The sequence below is a fragment of the Ipomoea nil genome, unplaced genomic scaffold (genome assembly GCF_001879475.1).
Source record: "Ipomoea nil cultivar Tokyo-kokei standard unplaced genomic scaffold, Asagao_1.1 scaffold0482, whole genome shotgun sequence".
NCBI lineage: Eukaryota > Viridiplantae > Streptophyta > Magnoliopsida > Solanales > Convolvulaceae > Ipomoea > Ipomoea nil.
The window spans coordinates 2,304,564-2,320,750 of NW_017616910.1; the positions used below are offsets into that span (position 1 = coordinate 2,304,564).

The 16,187-nt window shown below is 32.6% G+C and overlaps 1 protein-coding gene and 1 non-coding gene across 2 annotated transcripts; one reads left to right on the forward strand and one right to left on the reverse strand.

Moving 5' to 3' along the window:
- The first annotated feature begins 702 nt into the window (after positions 1-702).
- On the forward strand, positions 703-775 carry TRNAR-ACG. Its single transcript has one exon. It is a non-coding gene; the product is annotated as a tRNA-Arg (tRNA).
- An 11,044-nt stretch (positions 776-11,819) lies between these two features.
- On the reverse strand, positions 11,820-12,650 carry LOC109173700 (LOB domain-containing protein 12-like). Its single transcript, XM_019322983.1, has 2 exons — positions 12,376-12,650; positions 11,820-12,275 (listed from the first exon to the last, which is right to left on the reverse strand). Exons 1-2 carry the CDS (start codon positions 12,529-12,531, stop codon positions 11,901-11,903), a joined length of 531 nt encoding a protein of 176 aa, XP_019178528.1. The 5' UTR covers positions 12,532-12,650; the 3' UTR covers positions 11,820-11,900.
- Between the last annotated feature and the right edge of the window lie 3,537 nt (positions 12,651-16,187).

Sequence of the window (16,187 nt, forward strand, 5' to 3'; positions counted from 1 at the left end):
CAAAAAATTATATAGTACAACTCTAAAAGCACAATGTATAAAATGATTAGCATTAAAAATATGGACATGAATGAGGGATATAACTTTGATTGAGACTTATTATGTTTTTAGATATATGCGCTCTAAATCTACATTTTCCAATACCCAAGAGGTTGGTTCTCTTGCTGAAAAACTAGTGGAGATAAAGAAAAGTATTGTATATCCATTAGTTTATTTACGTGTGAAATTAACTTTGATATTACCAGTGGCGACTGCAAGCGTTGAAAGAGTTTTTTCAGCAATGAAGATAGTGAAGAATAGATTGCGCAATCGAATGAGAGATAGTTTGATGAATGATTGTTTGATTACATTTATTGAAAGGGATGTGTTTGAAAGCGTTGATAAAGAAAAAAAAAGTATACAACGTTTTCAAAGTATGAAAATGTGTCGTTGACATTTATTTATAAATGTAACTTATATTTATATTTCTATTGACTATTGAAAATAATATGAAATTAGTACATTGACGCCACTGAATTTTAATTCTATCTCCGCCATTGCACGTAATTGTGTAGATCATAAAATAAATATACATTTTTAATATACTAAAGATACATTATTTGTGTAACAAAAATACAGTATTTTACTTATACACTTTCATTGAGTTCATTGGACTTGATCGTTTAGCGTATTAATATAATAACTGATAAACCAAGGCAACAAGACTCCATGGCCCAATGGATAAGCCGCTGGTCTACGAACCCAGAGATTCTGGGTTCGATCCCCAGTGGAGTCGTTCTCCTTTATTTTTTAACTCAGTCTACGGAACCAGAGATCCGAGGTTCGATGGCCAGTGGAGTTGGTTTTAGAAGGCCTATCTTTACTCTTTGGGCCCATTGGGCTAATTAAACCCAATATCCTGACCCAAAACCAATTATTTGAGCAATTTATTTTGACTTTCTCCTGAAGGTGTATGATCAACATATGTAAAAAATCTGGTCCATTAATCAATGCATTAAAGGGATGATGGAAAAAGTAATAAAAACTATGGAAGTGCTACTGGGTAGTGATGATCATTGATTTGAGGACATGTTATGCAATCACAAAGAGTATCAAATTGCAATGATTAACATATCTTTTTGAACTAGAATGCAAATGAGATCTTGGTTGGTCCAAATTAAGATGAACCTATGCAGCAAATCCCCGCAAATTATGCCGTGGAATCGTGTTCACCGAGAATGGTGAACACAAGGTAAAACGACGTCGTTTTTAGGCAAAAAAAAAAAAAAAATCGCGGATGTGGAGTTAACGGCGCGCGTTTGATCAAATTATGAATTTTCTGTTATGAGATTATGAATTTCATAATCTCATAACAGAAAATTCATAATCGCGTAACAGAAAATTCATAATCGCGTAACAGAAAATTCATAATCTCACAACTGAAAATTCATAATCTCATAACAGAAAATTCATAATCTTATAACAGAAAATTCATAATCTCATGGTTCCAAAGTGAATGTGTAGGCATGGTTCCAAAGTGAATGTGCAGGCATGGATTTATAATTTATGAATGTCCGTGATTTCGGACGGGAATATGTAGGCATGGTTCCAAAGTGAATGTGCATGCATGAATTCATAATTTATGAATGTCCGAAATTATGAATGTAATGAAAATTCATAATCTCATAACAGAAAATTCATAATCTCATAACAGAAAATTCATAATCGCATAACAGAAAATTCATAATCTCATAACTGAATAATCTCATAACAGAAAATTCATAATCTTATAACAGAAAATTCATAATCTCATGGTTCCAAAGTGAATGTGTAGGCATGGTTCCAAAGTGAATGTGCAGGCATGGATTCATAATTTATGAATGTCCGTGATTTCGGACAGGAATGTGTAGGCATGGTTCCAAAGTGAATGTGCAAGCATGAATTCATAATTTATGAATGTTCGAAATCTTTGTTCACCTCAAATTAAAGTGAAATCACAAAATGTGAAAATAAAGAAGAAAAGTCACGTAATTAATTTAAAAAAAAAAAAAAAAAGATAACGGTATATTAACACCGTTGGAACCGTGTTCACCATGAATGGTGAACACGGTTCCATGGCATAACGTCTGGCAAATCCCACTACAACCTTAATAAGAGGATGCTTATATTAAACAAGTTAAAAGAAAATTGAAAATTAAAAAGCTTTATTTATCATATAATATAGAAATATATTATATATGAAATATGTTTGAGAATTGAATAACATTATCGGAAATAGACCTATTCGGTTTTTTGTAAGTCATTTTAATCTCAAGAATAGTATTTACGAGAATGATCTATTCCGCTTGTAAGGGTTCAACTTTTTCGAAAGGGGCCACGGTATTATGTTATTTTCAAGTTTTCAGGAATAACTTAATTTGATAATACCTAATTTATCCTTATCTTTATTTATGAGACAAGTCGGATCGGGTCGGTCAATATGAAAATGGAATACTTTTGAGGAAAAATATAATACTTTTAAATCAAAATGTAAAAGTATTATATTTTTTCTTCAAATGTATTACACTTTCCATATAAGTAATAATTTTTTTTTTTTGAAAGGAATAAATATTTTATTCCATATTAAGATTACATTTTCCAGTATAAATATTACATTTGATATTGACCCGACCCGTCCCATAGACAATGATCCATGAGACAATCTCACACAAGTTTTTTTCAATAATTTTGTTATTTACTACATATGTATTCTATCATAATAATAATTATAACATTATTATTATTATTATTATTATTATTATTATTATTATTATATACGTACACATATCAATGTTTGGTAATTTTGTCTTTTTAATGTTTATTGCATTTCTATTCATGAATTCAACCAAACACTAGAATACATTTTTTAAATCTATTCATTACGCAAACCAAACAAGGGAGTTTAATTTGTGTTTTATTCATTGCCTATTCCATTCACGAACGAATAGAATTCATATTCTCTCAAAATTTATTCCGAGAATTAAACATGTTGTTAGACTTTTAATTGAAAAATTAAAGAACACATTAATTATTCAATTTGGTATCAGAACTTACCCTATGTCCCTATGCCAAAGGTCATGAGTACAAATATTTGCATCACCCGATAAAGAGATAAACTACAATAGATACGCTCCGTACACCTGTGAGAGCGTATTGGCTAGATAGTACTCCCTCTGTTCCATTTTATCTGTCATACTTACTATTAATTGGTCAAAACAACTCTTTCTTCTTTGTTTATTTTCTTTAGTATTTTTTACTTATTCTTAAATTTGATTTTGTGTGTTTAATAGTACTTTTAGTATAGTTTAAAGGGTCAAATGGGCCTCTAAACTTTACCCCAAAAATCAATTAGCCCCTAATATAAACTTTTAAAAAGTACAATTAAGCCCTTAAACATGTCAAATTAATCAATGAAGCCTAAAAACCGATTCAATTCCGACGACTGGCGACGACAAAGCCGTCGCTGGTTACCTTCTATTGGAGAAGGCGACAGGTTGGTCGCCTTCTCCATGGGAAGGCAACCAGATCTGGCCGCCTTCCCCTGAGAAGGAGACCAGAAAGGTCGCCTTCTCCAATAGAAGGTGACCGGCGACGGCGTAGTAAATTTTCGTCGGTCGCCGTTATTGAAATGATCTGTAATAACAGGTTATGTACTGTTTTTTTTGGCTTTATTGACTAAACTTGACATATTTAAGCGTTTAATTGTACTTTTTTAAAGTTTAGGGAGCTAATTGACTTTTTGGGTAAAGTTTAGTGACCTATTTGACCCTTTTCTCTTTTTAAATATATAAATTTTATATACTAATACTAAACTTAATATTATGAAAATTAGATTAAAAATAAGTTCAGTTAAGTTTCGTTAACCGAATCAGACACATAAAATGTGACGGATGGAGTATATAAACATAAATGTCAATTTATTAGCTACATATATCAATCTACGACCACACACATTTCCCAATTAGGTTGTCTGAAAAGACAAATGGCAAATCCAAACCAGTAGTGGTTGAGACAATGGTTTCATGGTGATGGATGGAGGTGATGAGGCAGTTTTTTTTTTTTTTTTTTTTTTTTTTTTTAGTCAGTGTCCCGATGGAGTAAACGAAGGAGAATGATGAACATTGAGAAACATGGTAATGGTTGTATCTTCACTTCACTTCACTTTACAAGAAAGTCTATGTGGAAGTGACTGGTGTAGGATTTAGTTCATGAATCATTCCAACGTGGGAGTTGAAGTGGGCATGAAATGCCCGCACATATATGGATTTTGGGGAAACTCAACCAATTTGGGTTAAAACTCAGAAGAATTAACTGCTGGGTCATTATCATGGAAGAAAATGATATAGGACTTCTATGGAGTAAAACTTTCTCACGTTATAATTTCGATCTTATACGAGAGTGATTTATTGATTTTCTTAGTTTAAGTCAATCAGTTATGAACAATCCAAACTGGGTTATAAGATTAGATTTATCCATGCACATTTTTAGATAATAGTTGTGAGTTTCCCTCGTCACTTAAAATTCTCGTCATGAATTGTGATTTTTATTGTTAGAAAAGAGAGAGAATTATAAAAATTATCAATCGTTATATCCTACACCACGGCGCACATAGCACTGTGCGCCGCGCGCCTCCCAAAACGACGTCATTTTGGGGTAGTGTTGGGAGGCGCGGTAGGAAGTTGCTGAGATTATGTGTATTTGTTCACAACGTTATGTGTATTTGTTCACAACGTTATGTGTATTGGTTCACAACGTTATGTGTATTTTTTATACAATTATGTACATTCTTTTTATACAATTATGTACATCCGAATCATAAAATTTGTGTGTATTATGTTAAGAGTTGATGTGTATTATGTTAAAAGTTTATGTTTATTATGTATTATGTTAGATTATGTGTATTATCATTTAAAAAGAGTATGTATATTTTGTTATATAATTATGTACATTCATGTATAACATTATGTGTATTCTAGTATAACATTATGTACATTCTTGAACAGCGGGTTTTTTTTTTTTTTTTTTTTTAAAGAAAAAACTACTGCTATTCACTGGGGCGGAAAATTTCAAAAAAAAAAAAAAAATTAAAACAACGTCGTTTTGCACCTGGGCGCATAGTGCAACGCGCGCCGTGGTGTAGGATATAAATTGCCAAAAATTATAGACCACTCTATTTGGGCAAATCAGAATATAACACATAAATATGGTCTATGGAGTAGTAAATGGAGTTCAAAATTTGGAGTGTATGTAGTGTTAATCTTAATCATATGTCAATTCCGATCACTGTTGCATGAAAGAACACGTACCAAATTTTAGTGGGCAAATTATACTGTGGACTGCGGTCTACAATGCATTGTGATTCTGGTATCAAATATAGGGATGACAATGGGTCGGGTGTGAGTCGAAGATGGCTACATCCATCACCCGACCCACCTTATATTTTTTTTTTCCACCCACCCCACCTCGAATTCGCATCGTGTGGACTTTTTCAGAACCCACCCCCACCCCCACCCCCACCGGGTGCGGATGCCCAATATGGGTGCCCACTAGCCACTACGGGTACCCACCACTTATTATCTTATTATGTTTTTAAAAAAAATAATATTTAAATTATTTACACATAATAAAAAAATAAAATCCATTAGTGATACTAAAACATAAATAATGGAAATATTTAAATATAATAACTAAATTGTTAATTTTTAAAAATAAACTTAGTAGTTTTGATATAAAAAGTAGTAAAAAGATACACGAAATTATATAAACTTTTATAAATAACTACATACTAGTACTTATTTTACTATTATATATATATATATATATATATATATATATATATATATATATATATATATATATATATATATATATATATACACACACACACACACATGGTGGGTCGGGTGGGGTTCTAGGCGTGTCTTGTGCATAAAACCCGAATCCAACCCGACCCACCGCAGGTTTGCTTTTTTAAGACACACTCCGACCCACCACCCACCATCATCCAAAAAAACCCGATCTATGCGGGGTGAATTCGGGTCGGATTGAAATTGTCATCCCTAATCAAATATATGCTGCAGTTTCATTTCAACACAACTATAGTATCATTTTGCTCTAACTATAGTTTCGCTGGACAATATACACTTAAATATGTAAAATTGTTATTCAGTTTCATTTTGTATACAATGCAGTTTCATTTCAACACAACTTCAATTTTATTTCAATTTAATTGCAATTTCATTTAATAATATAAAAATGAGACAGTGTCAGTTTAGATACACTATAGTATCTGCCGTTTTAATTTGGACCATGGTCCACAAAGCTTTGTGGATCACGGTCCACAATATAATTGCTGATTTTAGTGTGGACCCAACACACTCAATCATTATTGTGTGGACCATGTCCTACACAAGTTGTGTGGACCATATTTTGTCTACTATAAAATAATGTACATTTAATACAAAAATAATGTACATTCAGTATAAAAATAATGTATATTATATTCAGGAGATGTACATTATTTAGAGTTAATACCCAAAATCATCCTCGACTATAGTGTTTTTTCTCAATTTCATCCTAAACGACTTTGGTGACCTAATATCGTCCCAGACTTTTGTGTTTCGCTCAATTTAGTCCCAGACTTTTGTGTTTTTGCTCAATTTAGTCCTTCATTTGTTATTCTGTCCATTTGGTGTTAAATAAATAGACAATTCAGTAATTTTAATATTGGCATCTCTTTACTCATAGACATGTGAACTACGAAATCCTTTTTTTTTTTTACGAATTACTCCCAGAATTACTCCTAAAACTGCGAATATAAAATTTGATTTGCAGGTCCGGGAGTAATTCTGGGTGTAATTCGTACAAGAAAGAGGAATTTCGCACTTCACAAGTTGAAAGTAAAGAGAGATCAATATTGACATTACTGAATTGTCCTTTATTTAACATCAATTTGACGAAATAACAAATGGAGGACTAAATTGAGCGAAACACAAAAGTCTGGGACGATATTAGGTTACCAAAGTCATTTAGGACGAAATTGAGAAAAACCACTATAGTCGAGGACGATTTTGGGTATTAACTCATTTTTGTTCTGATTGTACATTATATTGTATAATGTACATTCTGTACAAAAATAATGTACATTTAATATATTAAAAATGTAATTTTTATTATGGTCCGCATAACATTGTGTGGACCATGTTCCATACAATAATTTGCCCAACCCACTGGATGTATTTCTTTATTTAGTTTTTAGTATGGGCCCAACACAATAGACTTATTTCTTGTATTAATATTTGTGCTGTTTTTTGGGTAATGCAAGTGTCACATATGATATATGGCAATTTGTATTGTGCACTAGGGTGCACATTACATTGTACGTTCTGATGTAAAACGACGTCGTTTTGTACTCTTTTTTTTTTTTTTTTTTTTTTTTTTTTTTTTTTTTTTTGGAAATTTCGCTTTCCGTATGTAGGCTGTTAACTTCTTAAAAAAAAATTCATGTTTCGAAAATATATATAATTGTATAACAGAATGTACATAATTGTATAACAAAATACACATACTCTTTTTTGAAAAGATAATACATATAATCTAACATAACACATAATACACATAAACTCTTAACATAACACATAATACACATAAATTTCCTATTTCGTATGAACATAATTGTATAAAAAATGTACATAATGGTATAACATAATGTACATAATTATATAACAAAATACACATACACTCTGTCACGTCAACTCCCTACACAACTTAACAAAACGACGTCGTTTTGAAAGGCGTGGGACGCACAGTGCTATGTGCGCCATGGTGCAGGGTATAAAATGTATAGTTTAACTATTAAGTTAATCTTTTAGTTTGAACATCCTGAGGGATTGAATCCGCTCTTGGCTCGCGACGTCAACAAAGTTGCCTTTAGTAGATTCCATTACTTTCCCGGGGCCTCGGCCCTTCCTCCTATCAAAAAAAAAAAATATGTATATGCTTTTGCGAGGGGCATCATTAGGAGAGGAGTGTGATTGGAAAATGGCTAGGCGATTTTAAATATAGATTGAGGATGCCTTTAAGCTAGTATTATCGTAGAGTTTTGGGCTATTTTGATATGATTTCACATCGGGTTCACAAAAAATAATTGTGAAGTGGTACTTAAAATTGAGATCAAACTTTTATTTTTAAACTGATTTTTGTAGTGAAGGTAGGATTTTGACTTGAGTATTTATCATAGGGTCCATAACAAACGCAACAGAAGATTACATAACGGCAGTGAGCGTGCCACCTCTGCATCTCAATTTTTTTTCCCTTTCTCTCTCCACATATCCTTGTTGGCACTAACAAAAACTCAAAATAGGTTTTACTACTACTGGCGTTGCTATTAATCTCCTATTTGGACCACTGCCTTCCAAGTACATGCAACCCGACCCCTACTGTTTTTATATGTTATGAATGATCTGACTTTGTCACACTTTATATTTTATAGTTTATATTACCTTCTACTATACATATTTTTTTAAAAAAAAATATGTGAAAAGAATGATAAATCATTCCATTCCTTATAACGCAAATAATCTATCAAAATGATTATCCAATTCAATATAATAAAAACTCCCATTTGAGGCTCGAGGGCTAGAAGGTAATCTTAATTATAACAAATTATTTGATAATTCAAACTCTTTGACCATAACAAGACAATCAAAAGCGTCGCTTTGAAAATTATATTAAAAATAAAAAGAAAACGTTCATGCAAGCGGTACAAAAATTTTCAGAATTCAGGGGAGACTTTTTTGTACACCTACTGGGGATAAAAACGATTACATTTAATTAGTACGATGTAATCATTGTTTTTTTTGTTTTTTTTTTGTTTTGTTTTGTTTTGTTTTTGTTTTTTGTTTTTTTTTTGTTTTTTTTTGTTTTTTTTTTAATGTTAGTCGGTAAAGACTTGTGACTATTACATCCCAATCTTGTGTAATAGTCTGTAAAAATCATGTATGATGGTCTCAATCGAAAAAGTGTTGGTAGGAATTAAACTTTGTAACATTTATGTACAAAATGTTAGATATATTTGTAGTCTAGCGATTAAGTGAATAATCTTAAATACGAGGAACCTGATCTCATAGTATCGGAAGCAGAATTAGTACGTGTTTGATCCTCTCGTGTTGTGTTAATTACCTCTTGAATGGTAGACCTGGAAAGTAACGTCAGCTGTTTTGACTCATAACACTAGATGGTGTATTAGTATTTTTCTGAGCAGCACGAGTCTTGGTATATCCCATTAATATATATAGGTTTTATTAGGCACATAGTCTACTTGACTAACAACTCTTAGTTATTCAGTCCAACCAAACCAACTTGCACCACTTAATTAAGGCTTTAATATATATTCCATAATATATTATACAGAAAAATCTTACACAAAAATCATGTTCTACTCATTCGATCATCTATTTCGTTATATTTTTCTTTTTTCCGAATGGAATAATGTTGTTTATACTATATGTCGGTCATAGATTCCACAGCTGCATGTTGTCAAAGCTAAAAAGTAGTCCAATATAACGTAACGAAAAACGTGATTTAAGTGAAGTTAATTTGATTTTTTTTTAAATGTGTGTATCTCGCTTGTGAAACGGTGAACGAATAGAATCGCTCACATACTAGTTAGAGAAGTTTTTTCTATATCTTATTATAGGGAATGGGTTGATCATCCCCTTCTTTAATTTCCTTTGTTATGTTTTGTGTTCGAATCTTAGTTGAATACATATTTCATTTTTTTTTTTAAAGTTAAATTAATTTGAACGTTATTAAGTATTCGGCGAATATTCTAAAAATATGGTTTCTCATTAGTTGAAAGGGTCGTGGTAGTAATATAAATAAATAAATAAAAATGGAAAAAGGCTAAAAACCAGTAGTTTTGCACAAAATGTTGAAATTAAAACGAGTTAATTTTACTTTTAATCTTCAGTTAGAATAATGTTATTTTTCTTTTTAATTTTACCTCAAAATATTAATTTTCTAATGTGATAATAAAACACTTTTTATTTCTTGACTACTGTATTTGGCCAAGCTCACCCCACGTTAATTTACTTTTTTTTTTTTTTTTTTTTTTTTTTTTTTTGAAAGCAAAAATAGCAAGATTCAATTACTGCAAAAGAGAACCAAAGAGGAACAGAATTCCAGTACAAAGGACTAGCCTGAGCAGAGACTTTTGAAGCTAAAGTGCAAGCAATAACGTTCAAATGTCTAGGAATAGTAAAAAGAGAAACAGAAATAAACGAGGATAGCATGGCTTTGCATTCATCAACGACCACCCTTACGTAGAACCTGGGTGTGGAAGCCGACTCCGAGAGGTGACGCTTCAGGACCAGACAGTCGGTGTGTAAGGCAACGGTGTGGACCTCTTGATTCCTCAGCCAAGACAACGCCTCCTTGCAAGCAAGAGCTTCCGCCGTGAGTGCATTATATTGGGGCATACCGGAAAACCTCCGTTGGCAACCGCCAAAAAAGAGCCCTCGGCCGAGAGGAGAACCAGACCGTAGGACAAATATAAGAAGGACAAATTATATATTGCCACATAAAATCAATAGGAAAATTTATTTTAATGATTAGAAAAACCCGCAACCACTATTCGAGAGTGTGCATTATAAACCTCACTTTGATATAATAGTTTATAAACCACACATGAGATAAATCATACTATGAAGACCTTACATGACAAGCTCGACTAAGATCGTATTAACAAAAATAAAACGCGAACTTTATATATCGTACGAGAATTATGCTCCATGCGGAAGTTTAGTCTTTGAAACATATACTAGCGTTATATATTATATAGTCTTGTAAATTAAATTTGAATATATTATTGTAAGAGAAATTGCCACCGTCAGATCAAGTCATGGCTTTAAATTGTTGACTACAATGGGAAACGTCAAACGTTACTATTACTCCATGCTCACCTCCCGGCCCTCACATGCTAGAGTTGACTTTCCAATCTTTTACTTAAATCTCCATCACTAAATACCAATAATACACACTTACAAATGAACAAACTATAACATAGATCAAATTAATTAATATTATCAACAAAATTAAAGAGTCAAAAAGTTACAACGGATCGAAAAAAATTCTTTAAGTGTTCACAGAATACAAATCTTTTTTTTCAAAACATCAAATACTACTAATCGAATATTTTACTTTAAACGCCATCAAAGACAGGCAATACAGAAAAAAAATAATTATATTCTATAAGCACTTAAGAATCTCTCCCACACAAAAAAAAAAAAAAAAAAAACTATCTAGGAGAGAAAAAATGGCTCTAAATTAAAACAAGCGTGCCATTTTATTTTTTCACTCATACGATATCACCACCATGAAACTAATTCAGGGGTGTGTTTGGTTCGCACATAGAAATCGGAATCAAAATGTGTATCAAATACTTGGTGATGGTAATGGGTTTTGGTGAAAGTATTTAACATGTTTGGTAGTAGGGTGGAATGTGAATAGTTACTAATAGTAGTGCTTGAGAATGGATAAGGGAATGAAACCCTTATTGTATTTGGTTATGAGTTTTTCAATTGATGGGGTATTCGATACACATAGTAGTGTTCTAAAAACCTATCAACCAAACAACAACAATCACTTTCAGACACATTACTATAGGCAAAACCCACCAACCAAACACACCCCAGATTTAACTGAGTCATGCTCATTTGTTTATCGAGTTCCCTACTACATGTACTCTCAAATTTTACTTCCTCACTTTTACTCCCTAACAATGATACCACATTTTTATCATGTAAATCTAGAAAAAGTGTTTACATAAAAAATTTATGAGAAAAAGTAAAAATTGGGAGTCCATATATTATTTTCCTTTTTTATCATGTCCAAAGGGACTCTCTCTTGAGAGGGTCTTGCATAACCGCGCTGCTAGAGGGGGCGAAGCTGAGATACTGCTGAAGGTTGGTACCGAAGTTAGCGGTGGTGACGGCGGCGGCGTTGATGGTTGCCGGCGAGAAAAGAAGCGATTTCTGGTGGTCGTCGTCGTCGGGGAACGTTGCCGCAGGGTCTTGGTGGTGCATCTGGATGCAGAGTATCTCGGCTTGTGCGACGGCGAGCTGCATTTGCAGCTGGGATACCTCGTTCTGCAAAAACGAGATGGCGCCCACGCATCCGTACACCGGATCTCTCACCCGCGCGTGCGCCTCGTACACCAGACTGCTCACCGCGTCGCCTCTTTGCTTCACCGGAACTTCCTGAACATATATATATTTCATCATCATCATCATCATTATCATAATAATAATAAAACATAGATATATAGATATAGATAAGAAAAGAAAGAAGCTAAGGTACCTGCAACATCTTGCTAACGTTGCTGGCGCCGAAGATCTTATGAACAATGGCGAATTTGTGGGGGTCATCGGAGGGGAAGTAAGGGGCAAAGATGCAGTCCTTAGCGCAACGACGTCGTAACAATTTGCAGGAGGCACAGGGGGAGTTCCCTCCCATTTCTTGCTCTGATTTCTCAACGATGAATATATATGTATATGAAAAGGGGTTTTAGTTTTAGCAATTAAGATAGAAGGGAGAAGAAAAGAGGGTATGTAGTCTGGAAGATAAGGAGGTGGGAATACCTATTTATAATACTCCAAAGAATTGTTCCACCATATAATATGACCATCAAGTCCAATCAATCCTTTATTTATTTATTTATTTGGGGTAATTTTTAATAAAATATTAATAAATACTACGTAAGACATGGTTCAAAGTGGATTTTCATAAGGTGGAAAGATAGTGATGGACAATCAAGTTTCTAAGATTGGTTATAATTACAAAATTAGCTTTGTAGGTTGCTAAGTGCATGCACATCAGTGCATTTTTCACAATTTTTAAGAATGGGATCGAGTGCCAATATAGAGGAGAGAGATGTAAGAGAGAAGGTTGAAGATCACTCATTTCTACGAACGGCAAACTGACCCTTTTATTTATAAACTTATCCACTGACAATAACCGCCTTCATTTCTACCGTGATCGTTAAACTGCTAATCAACCCATTTTGCTTCTTTAAATTACCCTTCAATTACCTACTCAGATCACTCTCACATCTCATCTCTTCTTTAATTTCACTCTTATAGCTTTAATACACAACTAATTCATCCGAACTATAGTTGGTATTGTAGGTTAGTTACTGCTCTCATCTTAACCTCAGCTCCTTAACTTAATTAGCTTTATCTTAAACTACATATATACTCATTTCTAGCTTAATTAATTATTTCCGTTTATATGTGTGCAGGAAATATCATATCATGCTTCCTCTTCCTCTCCCCCAGCGTAAATTTTATTTCTTTTATTATATTATAAATTTACGCATTATATATATATATATATATATATATATATATATATATATATATATATATATATATATATATTATTTATTTATTTATAAGAATAATAATTAGTCGGGGACGGGGCAGGGCGGGGAGGAGTATCCCCGTCCCGGCCCGTCCTCGACGGGGAATTAAAAACATTCATCGTCCCCGTTTTCCAAAAATTTTCTACATCCCCGTCCCTGTTGGGGCGGGAATCGAGGATCCTGTCGGGGACGGGGCATATTGCCATCCCTAGCAAAAATGCACCAACTAAGCCTCGTGTGGTTATTACACCTGCGCCACGCGTTACATGCGCGGACACATTTTTTTTTTTAATCAGCTTTGTTGTATTTTTTTTTTCTCTTTTTTCTCTTCCCTCTCATATTCTTTTTCCTAATCACACTTACAAAAACTCCTCAAAAAAAAAAGAAAAAAAAAACTAACTATTACGGATGCTCTTATATAACCCTACTAGGAGTGAGTCCAAATAGTTCGACGTTCGAAATGGGCAAATTATGCGGTGCAACCGTGTGCACCATGCATGGTGCACAGGTTGCAAAAACGACGTCGTTTTGACTAAAAACGCGCATCCCACTTAAAAAAATTAATTCAGTTTCGATTCATGGCAACAGCATTATGTTGTGCATAATTTGAACTAAAAATCCAGAATGAATGAAAAAAATCAGTTTCGATTTCCGTCTAAATATCCAAAATGAATGAACTAAAAATCCAGAATGAATGAACTAAATATCCAGAATGAATGAACTAAAAATTCAGAATGAATGAACTAAAAATTCAGAATGAATAAACAACATAATGCTGTTGAGAGGAATCGAAGTTGATTTTTTTTTTTTTTTTTTTTAAAGTGAGACGCACGTTTTTAGTCAAAACAACGTCGTTTTTGCAACCGTGTGTACCATGCATGGTGCACACGGTTGCACAGCATAGCCACTCTTCGAAATTATGCTCAGCTAGACTCAAACAAATTGAAGCTTGAGTTCAATTAGGCTTCATTTTATTTTGAGTTTAATCTCGACTCAACTCTAGTTTAAACTTTAGAGTTCAACTTAATTGAGCACTGATTTTCTATTTTTTTTTACAAAATTTTATAATAATAATAATAATAATTAAAAATAATAATTTACAAACAAATGTCATAACAAACTAAATATCACATCTCGATTATGATAATGTATAATATACGTAAATATGAATACATAAATATATTAGCTAAATTTGTAATACTATATTAGTATATTTATATTACATGAAGAAAAAAAAAGGTTCAAGTAGACCTGCAAGTTGCTAAAATGAAGTATAAGATATTAAATTTGACTGATTAGTTACTTAAATTATTCGATCTCAAATTCTCCTCAATTTTTCAGTAGCCAGATCAAATTAAAACATTTATGAAATCGAACCTAAATAGCTTGATTCGCATACTCTCCTACTTAAAATGATGGCAATATGAAACTAACCATAAATGGAAATTACGTCCTTTCAGGGTGGCAAAAAATAGAAACCAACATGCACGAGCAAGTTTAGCTCATTGTTCAATAGACAATATTTTGGAGAAGAGACCAATGTTCGAACTTCAGCAGCGACACGATGGTGTAGGAATTATGCTCAAAATAGACAGATCTCTTGTATGCATCGACATTATATTTGGCCCTGTCAATCAAAATATTATATAAGACCGATGAAAGAGATAAATCACAAAATGTACTTTCATATACCTTCTGTTTTCGTCATTGGTAAGATTCTACCCAAGTAGGATCCTCAAAGCCAAGCCAAGGCTAATCTTATGTGGGTCACTATATGAGTCAGGTCTTTGAGACTAGGTTGCAATATTTTTTAATTATACTGAAATGTCTATATTTTGTTGTGATAATTTAATTAAGTTTATTTGGATTTATTATTATTTCAGGCTATGAAATCTTATCTAAAGTTTGTCATTATTTAAATGATATAAAAAAAAATATTGTTAGTTTATAGTAATTGAATTAAAAAATTGGATAAGACAAGGGCAATAAATTCATGACTAAGCATCTAGGGTTAGGGTTTAGTGAACAAGAAGAGGGGACGTGAAACGATGTGGAAACCTAGCCCCGAGCAAGAGAAAGGATAGATGTTCTCGACATGAATGTTTGTTGGCGACATTCACATGGAAACATCAAATTTTTCGTAGATACAAATTAGTAAGATTTTTATTTTTTTGAGTGACGAGATCTAGAAATTTGTAATCATTATTTGAAGATGTGTACTTGGTAAATTATGTTTCGGTGTAATAGTTCGTAAATGCATTCTAGTACAAGAATCATACCGTCCTTTCATCCTTTTTGGGACTTTTTTCCGGGGGTGGGGGAGGTGAGGGGGTGGGGTGGTGGTTTAGCTCACATGCTACCATCTAACAAGGGTCACCAACATATTAAATGGACTTAGTTGTGAGTTTTTTATTTTTTATTCGGCAACATGCATATAAAATTATTATTATTATTATTATTATTATTATTATTATTATTATTATTATTATTATTATTATTATTATATGAACTTTGAAACCTATATTATTGGAGTTACCTTCAAGAACTTATAATAACAAATGAAAATGAAGTTAGTTGAAGATATGAGAAGCAATGTTATTATGTTAATCAAGAAAATATTATTAAATGTAAAATGCATGATTGCATGAAATAATATAATTAATAATAAAAAATACTTTTCTTTTTTGTATATAGCATTCGATAAATTTTGCAGTAGTAATATTAACAATTCACCTATTAACTGTAACAA

What these genes read in the sequence shown, in the direction of transcription:
- LOC109173700 (XM_019322983.1), bottom strand. Translation starts at nt 12,531, where the DNA reads ATGGGAGGGAACTCCCCCTGTGCCTCCTGCAAATTGTTACGACGTCGT. An exon ending in ACGTTAGCAAGATGTTGCAG is followed by an intron (nt 12,276 to 12,375) that starts GTACCTTAGCTT and finishes ATATATGTTCAG; the next exon opens with GAAGTTCCGGTGAAGCAAAG.